General features: G+C 33.3%; 2 protein-coding genes across 2 annotated transcripts; one reads left to right on the top strand and one right to left on the bottom strand.

The window, feature by feature from the left end:
- Positions 1-603: 603 nt before the first annotated feature.
- On the bottom strand, positions 604-9,244 carry LOC111444668 (probable protein arginine N-methyltransferase 6). Its single transcript, XM_023082649.1, has 13 exons — positions 8,963-9,244; positions 7,843-7,913; positions 6,114-6,168; positions 5,511-5,576; positions 4,344-4,412; positions 4,139-4,216; positions 3,395-3,502; positions 2,237-2,283; positions 2,011-2,114; positions 1,525-1,718; positions 1,237-1,355; positions 1,024-1,141; positions 604-933 (listed from the first exon to the last, which is right to left on the bottom strand). Exons 1-12 carry the CDS (start codon positions 9,206-9,208, stop codon positions 1,099-1,101), a joined length of 1,200 nt encoding a protein of 399 aa, XP_022938417.1. The 5' UTR covers positions 9,209-9,244; the 3' UTR covers positions 604-933; positions 1,024-1,098.
- Positions 9,245-9,964: 720 nt separating this feature from the next.
- LOC111445226 (nucleolin) lies at positions 9,965-10,866 on the top strand. The gene has a single exon (XM_023083486.1). It carries the CDS (start codon positions 9,979-9,981, stop codon positions 10,594-10,596), a length of 618 nt encoding a protein of 205 aa, XP_022939254.1. The 5' UTR covers positions 9,965-9,978; the 3' UTR covers positions 10,597-10,866.
- Positions 10,867-11,783: the final 917 nt, after the last annotated feature.

The raw sequence follows: 11,783 nt of genomic DNA, 5'->3' as shown, positions 1-11,783 counted from the left end.
AATGCCCAACAATGGAAAGATCAAATCTTAAAATACTCCATTCATTTCTACCCACTTAGAGATCAAATCTTAAAATACTAAGGTGTTCCCGTAACATCACCTTAAATTGAAAATTAAATACGTCAATTTGATGATATTTTCGTCAATCTTTTCAAATATACCAAATTCAACATCAAGTTGATGGGTTATAACTTTTTTCAACAATGTAGGAGGTAAAATTTCGTGGTAAAATTTCGTAACAGTTTGCAGAGACCTTGGCATTTCTGTTATTGTTGAAATAAAATCAATGATAGACTATATCGAATGAACGTGTATACTACTTTATTGAATGAACACGTATACTACTTTATTGAATGAACATGTATACTACTTTATCGAATAGTACATATTTTGAACATGGGCAGGCAACTACATTGGCATAATTAGGAGGAGCAGATAACTACATTGCTCTACTTTCTATTTTTGCTCACGCAATTAGAGTACAGCTTATTTGTCAAAGATTCAAATCCTTAAACAAATGTTATACTTTCTTTTCTCGCTGAAGTAAAACACCTCGAACTCCATATTTATTGGAGCACCAAAATGTTAGTACAAGAGATGAGAACTTGTGCATTAAGAGATGGGAGAAAGAATGCTCTGTACTTCTAGATTGAACTCTCGAGCATTTTAAAAAGTAATGGTGGGAGCATTTTAAAAAGTAATGGTGGGAGTTCTACTTTTACATGATGGAAAATCTGATCTGAATCTAATCACCCCTGAGAATTTGAAAGGGGTAAGTCCATTACAATAAAAGAATTCTATACCTGTAATCTCAGCGGGAAAAGGAAAATCTATGGACCGACTCCATCGTCTCCACCCCGTAGGAAACTAGAATTCCATTACAATAAAAGAATTCTTTATGGAGTCTTGTATCAATCTTAGCCAACATCTTTCCTGAAGGATGATAGTATCAAGAAGAAAGCCAATCAAGCAATCACAAAGCAAAAATACGGTCAAGAGTCAGGGAGTTTCTTGGAGAATTACCGTTTCAGGAAGGTTAGGCCTTGAGAAGACTCATTGAGGCTTCAAATCATGAAACAAAGCAAAGAATAGGTATCATCACCTCATCATCGACTCTTTTACAAAGGACCGCCCACCTGTACTGCTAGATCAAATATCAAAACCAAATGAGACGCATATATCAAAGCAGTGACTGGAGAAATGTTTGCTAAAATAAATGTATGAAATAAAACTAACACATATTCGAGGCGAATATTCATGAACCGATAGTGCTCTCTGCTTTGTGTTAGAGTAACAGAGCCTTCAATTATTTGGTCTTGTTCAACCTCTAATGGATCATAGAAGTAGACTACTGTCTGCAAAAGTAAACAAGATTAAGAAGAAATTTGTGGGACCATAAGTTAGAAACTTGGAAGACATTAGAAAAGTTGAACTTTACTCCGAGAAATAAATCTTCAACTCCTAGTAGATTTTCCATTACATACGACTTGTGTTATGGTATTATTATTATTAATTATAAAGGACCTGCTGCCAATGGGTTGGAGGGTCCTCAGGTGCAGTGGACAATACAAGTGCTTCATTTGGATTTGCACGTTTCTTCCTCGGGCTACCATCTTTCACTTGATTATCATCAGGGTGCAATGGCATTAGACGATGCATGGCAGTAGCAGGCCCATAAAACTTCACATCAAACCAGAATGCAAAACCATGCAAGGGAGGTGGAAATTAAAAAAAGAAAAGAAAAAAGAGAGAGAAGTTTTTAATCGCAGAAGTAGAAAATTGAAAAGCGAACAATATACCTGGAAAAATTGGTCCTCCTACTTAATGCAACACCCATGAAGGCCGAACTCCACATGTTATCCAAACAACATAAAAGCTAGAAAGCCAAAGGCTATAAGAATTCCCTGTGGTGAGTTCATATGATATGACAACCCAAAGCTACAGAAGTCCATGAATGAATGTACATGAATACCGCAAGTCAAGGGGGAAGAATGGTGAGAGAGACATTACCTCGCATCATTGACTTGAACTTGTAACTTTTTGTGACAAACTCAATCTCGCCACTTGACACTGTATAGCAGTCTACATACTTTACCTGTAAAGGAAAATTATTCTATCGCTCTTGCACCAAAGTTCTCATAGAAAAGTTGCTTCAATCTCTTTCCCATCATTAGTTGTACTTTTGAAAATACTATTTAACCATCTTCCCTAAATTTCTCTGAAGCTGTTGGGTGGTAAATTCTCTCCTGATATTGTCTCAATTGATGGCGCTTCAAAAGCGCACTGCATAACCCCCCTCCCCCAGCACCAGAGAGAGAGAGAAAGAAATGAGAGTTATGTTTATGTATTGATTATTGAGCAACAACAATGGCAGTAACACAACACAAGGAACAAATGGAAGAAACAACTTCCTCCCTTTAGATATAGTATATGCCAAATAAAATGTGTCATTTGTAAATGTACAAGTTCTATATGGATTATTATTTAAATGGTAATGAATAAACAGGTCTCCTGTGCTCTATTAGTAGGAAAATATAACGAAATCTATCAAAGAACAAAACAATAGATTCGGAATCATGTAGCAGAGGATAACATTCTGAATTTAAATGCTCCCCTCTTTTTCATTACTATAGCTGTTCTCCACTCACTACAGAGAAAAGTTGGGTTTTCCTCGTCCCTTTAACTGAAGTCAAGCGATATCCAAGATAAATAAGGAAATAATAGCTCCAGTAGTTTTTTTTTCTTTCAATTTTTTACTAGAGAAAGATGCATTCCGCAAAACAAATAAAGAAACAAACAAACAAACAAAAAAACCACAAAAACTCTTTAATCAGCTGGTGGTTCCTTTGTCCATAAAGGATGTGAAGGATCAAATGCATTTCTTTTCTTTAATCTCCTTTTTGAACTTTATGTTGGCATGATCTCTTTAAACTCTTTAATCAGCTGGTGGTTCCTAAAAGTAGCTCAGCAGCTCTCTTCCACCTCATTTCAGGCACTTATTTTCCGGCCAAAGCTTAAGATTATTTGGTCTAATGCAATTTCCGCTCTTCAGGAGGATTCTTGCCGTGACATTTTTTAAGATTTAAATTTTTTGCCCCTACTGAGTGCTCTCTTTCAAAAGATTCCTCTAACTATGTTTTATATACTCTTATTTCTAGCGGTACTCTGAAAAAGTGGCACAACATCTGATTAACTTACCACTACCATGAAGCTGTCGGATTTAGAGAGAAAAAATCTTCTCATTAATTCACAGATCCAATTACTTCCATATTCAACCAAGTACAAATAATTCTAGATAAACAACTGAAATAGAGAAACAAAAAATCTAACTCACAACGACAAACAAGAGATCCAGCGGTACACATTTAAAAACAAGACAACAAATAACAAAAACTGAAATACATAGCTTCAGCATGCACTTACTATCAATTCCATATACACTGCGCCAGAAATCAATGCTCTCACCGTATCTATCACTCTGAGTGACAGGTGCCATGTACAACTGTGAGCAAGATAGATAAAATCAAGACAGTATCTGTCAAGCACTATTCCTTTTCTTTTCTTTTCTTTTCTTTTCTAGTCCTATTTATCTCTTAAAAATTTGAGATATACATCGTGTAAGTTTTCATTTTGAATGCCAATGATTTAAAGTTTTTCCACTTTGATAGCTCTTTCTATCACGTCAACTGTTTTCATCTTTTCTGATTAAAGTTCGATTTCTCATTAAAACAAAGAAGTACCCATCCACTCGGAGATTCTAAAGAATAATAGGCAAAATATATGCAGATGGACATGCTATACATGCAAGGGAAATCCTTTCGTATAATGTTTTCTTGTGCACAGATGTGCTGTTCATTTGAAGTTTTTCCACTTCAATAGCTAGCTATTCTTTACACAGCTTGCATCTTTCTTGATGAAAGTTCCATTTCTCATAAAAAAAGATATATAGAAAATAAAAAAATCAAGCACCCAAACCACTAAGAGATTCTACAGAAAAACAGGTCACATATATGCCGATAGCGCAAGGCACATCTCATAGTACAAGTCAATGAAAGTAACAAGCAGAAATGGACAAAAAATTGCCACCAGTTTTACACAACAGATCAAAACTGAAGATAATATAAGAAAAACAAGATACCGTTGCACTTGATGGTAGTATAAGGCCTCCAGGTTTTAACCACCGATCTCTGGCGTAAATTATACTTCCAAGCATGCTCTGCAACAGCAACCCCTCTATTCAATAAAGAGAATGAAATAAAAATATATCTTTCATAAAAAGCATTAAGGTAAACTTGCAGATAAGGTAGTTATTTCAAGCTTTACAAGTCGATGAGCATAATCACCTCGTACAAGAGCATATATCCCATCCACTCAGAAATTATAACATCCACACCATCATCAATTCGAACATCCTGCATGGTTTTAGGAGGAAAAGGTCAATAATGTAACTGTTATTGATACTTATTGACAAATCCATCAAAATTATTAAATAATTAATTATAAACAACCACGTAACAAACGTGTCTTTAGTTTAACATGTGGGAAACTGGGAGGTGAGGATTCAACCCTCTCACCTTCTGTTGAGAAATGTCTTAACCAGTTAAACTTCACTTAAGTTGGCAAAAAAGAAGTAACGTATTTATGACCTAATTTCGTATTAACTAATATTGAAACTCTCTCTTTATCATGCATATGTACTCGCGATACTCACAACTTTGAATGAGTAAGACTTTTGTGTTTATTTTAATAAAAAAAAAAACTTTGAGAAAATAAAATGGAAGAATACAAAAGGGCCAACCATGACCAAAAAAACAGAAGCCAACAAAAAGATAGGCCTATGAAAAGACAGACCAAAAGAAATCCGCCAAAACCTAACCTACTGAGAAAGAAAAAGGTTCTAAACCAAACGAATAAAACCTAAAGAATAATTAGAAAAGTCAATAAACATAGATACCCAAAGTTGTTCTTGGCCAACCGAGCAGGGAAAACCTACAAACAGAGAGAGTAAGATGACTCATAGCAGTATGATCGACATCTAAATCAAAACATGAAAATACATATCCCAACCCAAAATCCATTCTTATGTCCATTTCCAAGAGAATAACTCGAAACAAACACAACAAAAGAATAAAAAATGAAGGAAACCAAATAAGTTTAATAAAAATTGGTAACCAAATACGAGCAGTTCTACATTGTTCAGTCTAAATCTCTGATTGTAAATTTAGAGAGATTATTTTCACCATCTAGTCGAAGGATGGCCACCTGAAATTTACGTGTTCCCAAAAATTTATAATAGAAGCATTTCTTTAACCGATTTAAAGAATGAAATTACAAAAGAAGGGTTGAATCAAAAGGCAAACGAAGCAAGGAATCAAAAGTTACAAGATACTCTAGTCATTAATAATCCTTTTCAAATAATGGAAACATTTTACACAGATCAATTTAAGAGTAATGTAAACTCAAAGCAAACAAATAGAAGCAAAGACCATTAGCAACTTAAAAGAGCTCACCTCAACCCTATTATGCAATACAATGATTTTGTCCGATAGATTATTAGCCTCAACAATGTCTAAGGCCTGCATAGAAAAGCAAAAATCAACTCAGACATGAAGTTCAAATTCTGCTTCTTGCATGATTCATAGATGTCTAACTGGGATCTTTAACAAAATTACATATTATAAAAAATAATAATATAACAATCGTACACAGAGCACATACTGGAATGTAAGAATGAAACTAAATGCATCAATATGTAAGATGAAATTGTGGTTTTCATCCAAAAGGATTACGATTGGATACCAGACCATCAGAAGAAGAATTAGTAGGAACAAAAGTTTTTTTTTTTGTCGGTAAGAAACCAAGCCTTCATGGAGAAAAATGAAATACTAATGTGGGTATAAAAAGACAAGCCTGGGTTTGAGGTAAAGAAATGCAAGAAGGGGTGATTATGGATAAAGCCATACATAAGTGAAGGATGTTACAAAAAGATTTTTCAGGTAGCAATAATCAAGAAAGTGGGTATCCAGCAACATTAAAGAGTGTTTAAAGCCCAAAAGCATACTATTTACAACTATAATAATAATTAAAATATTAATATCATACTAGAATAATACCTGCAATGCTATGCCACTAGCATCAACTGCATAAACCTGACAAAAGAGAGAGAGGGTGAGAAAAAAGTTGTGCAATGATAAACATTTGTTAGTCCAGAACTCAGATTAGAAAATTAAGATTTATAAAAAATAATAAAATTAATTATTAAAAAAAAATAACTTTTCAAACTTTTTATTGTACTAGTAAAGAGCACATCAAACTAAATCCCTAAAACAGGCTCTAACAAAATTCCCAGTATCTCTCCCAAGGGAAATATACATCAATATCCAGTGTCATTGCTCTACTCACTAAGACCTTACAAAAATACGAAAGCACAACTTGAATTAATTACGCTTAAGGTATAATAACAAAAGGAAGAAAATAAAAAACTTGACAAATAACAATTAAACTTGGCCAACAATACCGCCTCTTCCCAATCTTTATTCTGACCATGAAACATCCTTTCTTCTTCTTTTTTTTTTTAAACTCAAAAAGAGTTATTTTGACAGCATTTGACCATAAAGTCAAAACAATCCATAGTATTGTGGCCCCATCAAGAAGAAAGAATCCCTCTAAATACAGGCCATAATGCTGACGCTCATATGAAAAACCTACTCAGGAATGTTCGCCTTTCACGAAAAGGACAATAAAAGGCCTCAAACAATATGATGGTTACCCAAAGTGAGAAGGAAGGTGTAGCAAGTGAATCCTTTAGAGGGATCGGGGGACAAGCCCAAATAAAATTCTTTTTTGTTCTCCTTAGATGGGGAACTTATATGAACAATGCAACCTTTGTAAGAGAGGCTGAATCCAATGATCACCACTTTCTGCATCATCCCTTCGTTTATAGAGGCTGTATCTTATTTTCAATGAGTTTGGTTTGCCCTTGTATCTTATTATTCCTGTTACCTGAGTATTCAACAAAAGTACAAGGATAAATTTAAAAGTAAAGTGGCGCGTTGACGGACAAATGCCATAAAAGCTATTATTTGGATACCTACAATGATTTTTTTTTTTTTTTTTTTTTTTTTAAGTGGGGGTGAAAGTGTAGATTTAGCCAAAGGGACAAGCCTTTTGTAGTGTATTGTTCCAAGTTGTTCTTTGTAATTCTTCTTATATTGTAATTTTACCCAGTTGCGGACTTGGGGGCATTTTCATAATGTTTTGGTTCTCAAAAAAGGTCAAGTTTTTGTTTTTCATAATATGAAAATTACAATTTCCTGTATGTAAGAGGATTGTCTTCTCCTAAAGGAAGATGTCTTTTCTTTATCCACATGTAACTTCTCAATTATTGATGAAAAGTTCTATTTCTTTTATTTCAAAAGAAAAAGAGAAGGGGGAAAATGGATTGAAAAATATCAGATTAGAATACCATTTGGGTTTTGTACTTTGAGCTTCAATTCATTTTAGTCCCCATGTGCTTTCAACAAATCTTAAGTTTAATCCTTTGAATTTAATGTTTATCAAAATTGATTAAATAACAATAATAATTCATATAAGAATAGACACTATGTAAAGGGTTTCCAAAATCTGTGGAGAGAAGACTAATGAAGATTAAGTGTTTTTAGAAAAATCAACAATAAACTAACGACAGGAACTATTTTAAGATTTATCAAAAGCACGTGGACTAAAATTGGACATTAGAAAGTAAAGCGACCAACGTGGTGGACTAAAATGATGTTTTAGCCAAGCTATTTCATTAAACCTATGAAAAAAAAAACAGTTTTTAAAACTTTCAGAATAAAAAATATTACGTTGCCAGCAATAAAACTCTGATGTTGCATAATTGCCTCCTTATAAGTTTCAGTCCGTATGCTATCCTGAAAATAGGATTTTCATAATAGCTATCAATGTAAAGAAAGAACAACACAATCTCAAGAGAATTTCTAAATTTGCGTGTGCGTTTTAGCTAATTTAATTCATCCATTCTAAATTATTAATATACATTCATAAGAAAAACTCAAAACATTTAGAATACTACTCTTGGATGCAGCCAAAAGTATAATGAAGATGTGGTTTTCGAGTGTTGGTCCATCTTCTAGTATGAAATAACCCATACACTATCACATCTTGAAGTTCTCCAATATTTCCAAGCTTCTTTCTTGGCAATTATGCTTCAGTGGGATTTCAAGAATATGACTGATATGGAAGGCTCACTTTACATGATGTCTTTAGACGAATTTATATGCTATTCTAATTTCTAAAGGGGTTGCAGGCAAAGAATATGCATATCTGAAACTAGAATTCCGATTGTTGATGTGAGATTCCACGTCAGTTGGAGAGAAGAACGAAGCATTCTTTATAAGGGTGTGGAAACCTCTCCCTAGCATATGTGTTTTAAAATCTTGAGGGGAAGCCTAGAATGGAAAGCAAAATAAGAGGACAATATCTGCTAGCAGTGTGCTTGGGTCGTTACAATTGAATTCCTTTCTTTTCTTATTTTTATTAAGGAGAGCATTAAGAACAGATCAACAGAAAAGTGTCTCTTCCTTTTGGCAAATCTTGACAACATTTATTCTTTTTCTAAACCAACATACTAGACTTGGGAAGCTCAGTCAACATAGTTCCATCACCACAAGTTCCTTCGTGGTGTTCTTATTGCCAGGGAGGACGTCTATTCTCAACATTCTTTTAAATGTAAAAGAGGCCTCCAAAAAGTGTAAGATCCTTTATAAAGTCAGTCTTTCTCCAAGGTCTTGATACCAATTATGAAGTTTAGAAAAGATATCCTACATGCTGTCCGAACCTTGCCATCCCCAAAGTTTAAGTGCTTCCAATACAGAACAAATTTAATGCAGGAAATTGACATCGTCTAGAAAAGCGCATCAGTAAAATTTTCAATAATGAATAACAAGAAGCCGAAACGGACCTTGATCATTGCTTCGTGAACCCCAACGTGGGAGTAAGAACGGAAGTAGTCCATGTCAAATTCAGTACAAAGAGGCCCCTCTGCTTGCTTCGGCTGCTTGTTTCCGGAAACCGTCGCTCCGCCGCTATGGTAGGACCTGCTACCTCTTCTCCGGCGGGGCCGACCCTTCTGGACGGTTCCAGACCGCTTCTCGTAGTAGGAGCCGCCCACGCCAGAGCCATTAACGTGGCCGGAGTAGGGATACATTTTCCGGCTTCTTCACTCTCTGTGTGTGTAGTCTCCAGTCGAAGTTGGGAGTACAGTGGTGAACTAAGGCAACATTTTTGTGTTTCTTGCACTACAAACAGGCGAAGAAGAAAGGGCGGGAATATCAGTGTTCTAACTGTTCGAGATTTTTTTATTTTATCTTATTATTATTATTTTTAATAATATTATTATGCCACTATAATTTACAAAATATCCATCCAATTTTAAAATTAATATTAATATTATTTACTTTTTATAAAAAAAATTAAATTAAATTTTATCGTCATATAAATATATATATATATTTTGTTAGTTGACGTTTAAAAAATACTTATAAAAATGTTTAAAATAATCTATAAATACTTATGAACTTTAGGAGTATTATTAAAAAATTCGAAGACAATCTATAAGATAAGATTTATATATATATATATTAAAAAAATTAAACATATATTTTAAATTAAAAAAATAATAATAAATGTATTTTTTTAAAGTTAAATGTATTTTTTTAAATATTATAAATAATTTATTAATTTAGTCAATTATATATCTAACAAATTTTGGATTCGCTGACATAGTGAAAATTTATACTCAAAACTCAAATATAATAAACCATTTTTATAATTTATAATTGATTATTTTTTATAAATCAAATGCGAGTTTTAAAATTTATTGAAAAACTTAAATGGTACATATACCAAAATGTACTGAAATAAAAAAATAAAAAAAAAAATAAAAAAGGTATATATTTTTTTTTGGAAGCAATATCAATGGCGGAAACTGCTAAGGTCGACAGAAAGGATAGGAGGAGGAAAATGGATTTCAGAAAGATGGAAAGTGGCAATGAAGACGAACAAGTCGAGCAATTGCTGCAAGCTGCTCAGGATGATCTCATGCTGAAATTGAGCGTCGATTCACACATGTCGCGTGTATCCCCAAACTATCTCGATTCCGATCTCGATCGCCGATTTCAAGCCCTAAGATCGCGACCTTCCTCCGCCGCCGCCGCTTCCCGCAATCCTCGCCCTTCTCAGCCGCATCATCAATCCGATTCCTCGTCGCGGCCACCGCCGATTGAAAATCTTGTCGTCGATGGCGAATCTCAGTCGATTCTCGGTGACGATCTCGCTGCTAGATTCGCTGCTTTGAAGGCGTCTTTGCCTTCCTCGATTACTCCGCCTCCGTCTTCGATACCTAACGATGTCGATAGCGATGACGAAGAGGATGAGGTTGAGAAGCTGATTCAGTGGGCCAAGGATGCCGCTCGTCTCGATCCTTCGCCTCCGTCTGAGGAAGACGATGAAGACGATGACGACGAGGAGTTCAACAGTTCCGATGAAGATATCGACGATCGGAAAAAAGAGCGTCGGAAAAAGAAGGCCACATGAGCGTTAAACCTGCTGTTAGGGCATTCGATTGACAGATTTTGGGAATTAGAAATTCATGATTCGCACATCGGATGCAGTTCGGACTTCGGTTGAACTAGATCGCGACAAGGTAAGGATCACCGGCTTGGTGGCTGATCGCCCTTACAAAATACATTAGAACATTCATCTTTAACCTGCATTTTTCTTCTTTCAAATCTCCATGAAAATCCTTGTATTCCATTACATTTAATGCAGGTGAGAAATATAATCATTTAGCAAATGTTTTTGAAATTTGATTTGATCAACCACAACTAAATTTCAAACTTAAATTCATATATACTGAATCACTCTATATTAAGAAAAACTACTATCATCCTATTTTTGTGAATTCCCATAATTTTTCTATTATATTTTAAGTTATAGGTTAGTAGTTTAAACGAGACATTAATCATTTTATTATGATTTTTTTTTAAGTTTAATATACCAACATTAAATTCTATAAATATTTTTGAAATAAAATAGTTTAAAAAATACTAATTGTTTTCGTTTATAAGTATTTTTTAAATTTATTCTAATGAATTTTTTTAAAATTTAAATATGTTCAATGCACAAGGTTTTTTTTTTGAACCATTGTTTAAATAAAAACCTAATTTTGTCATTTTTTAAAGGAAATTTCAATGGCATTTTCAAAATTTGTAAAATTTATTATAATATTTAAGATAAAAACTATGGAGTAATGTTAAAAAATTAGGTTAATCTTTAAATTTGAATTTTTAAAAATTAAGTTGGTGTACCTATAAAATGTATTGATTTATTATAATTTTTTAATTAATCTTATATTGAAAATGAAAACGATAAAATAACTATCTTTAAAAATAATAAAAATTATTGAAAAATTCCTACCTCAATTTCTATAAAAATAAATTAAAATTTTAACTAAAAAATGAAATATGTGGCATAGATGAGAATCTTTGTCTCTACTCATCCATGTAATCTCTATTGTCCATAAATGTCAAATATATTTAAAAAGTTTTCTATTTTGAATTGAGATATAATATTTGGAGAATATATTATAATAATTAGTTATAGATATATATATTCGTAATTTATTAATATTTTTTTTTCTTTGATTTGATTAATAGTATATTTTATTTTATTATCTTAGTTTATATTTTTCTTAATTTTACATATTAGTTAGTAGCGTGTAT

Source organism: Cucurbita moschata, unplaced genomic scaffold (genome assembly GCF_002738365.1).
Source record: "Cucurbita moschata cultivar Rifu unplaced genomic scaffold, Cmos_1.0 Cmo_Scf00007, whole genome shotgun sequence".
NCBI lineage: Eukaryota > Viridiplantae > Streptophyta > Magnoliopsida > Cucurbitales > Cucurbitaceae > Cucurbita > Cucurbita moschata.
The sequence above is the reverse complement of the archived record's forward strand: the minus strand, read 5'-3'. Positions and strand labels throughout refer to the sequence as shown.

Bases quoted from the DNA above. Each gene is read 5' to 3' on its own strand.
- LOC111444668 (XM_023082649.1), bottom strand. From the start codon at position 9,208: ATGTATCCCTACTCCGGCCACGTTAATGGCTCTGGCGTGGGCGGCTCC. The intron at 7,914-8,962 runs GTCCGTTTCGGC...TCCTATTTTCAG, and splicing joins TTCACGAAGCAATGATCAAG to GATAGCATACGGACTGAAAC. The intron at 2,284-3,394 runs GTTTTTGTTATT...GGGGTTATGCAG, and splicing joins TGCTGAAGCTATGTATTTCA to TGCGCTTTTGAAGCGCCATC.
- LOC111445226 (XM_023083486.1), top strand. From the start codon at position 9,979: ATGGCGGAAACTGCTAAGGTCGACAGAAAGGATAGGAGGAGGAAAATG.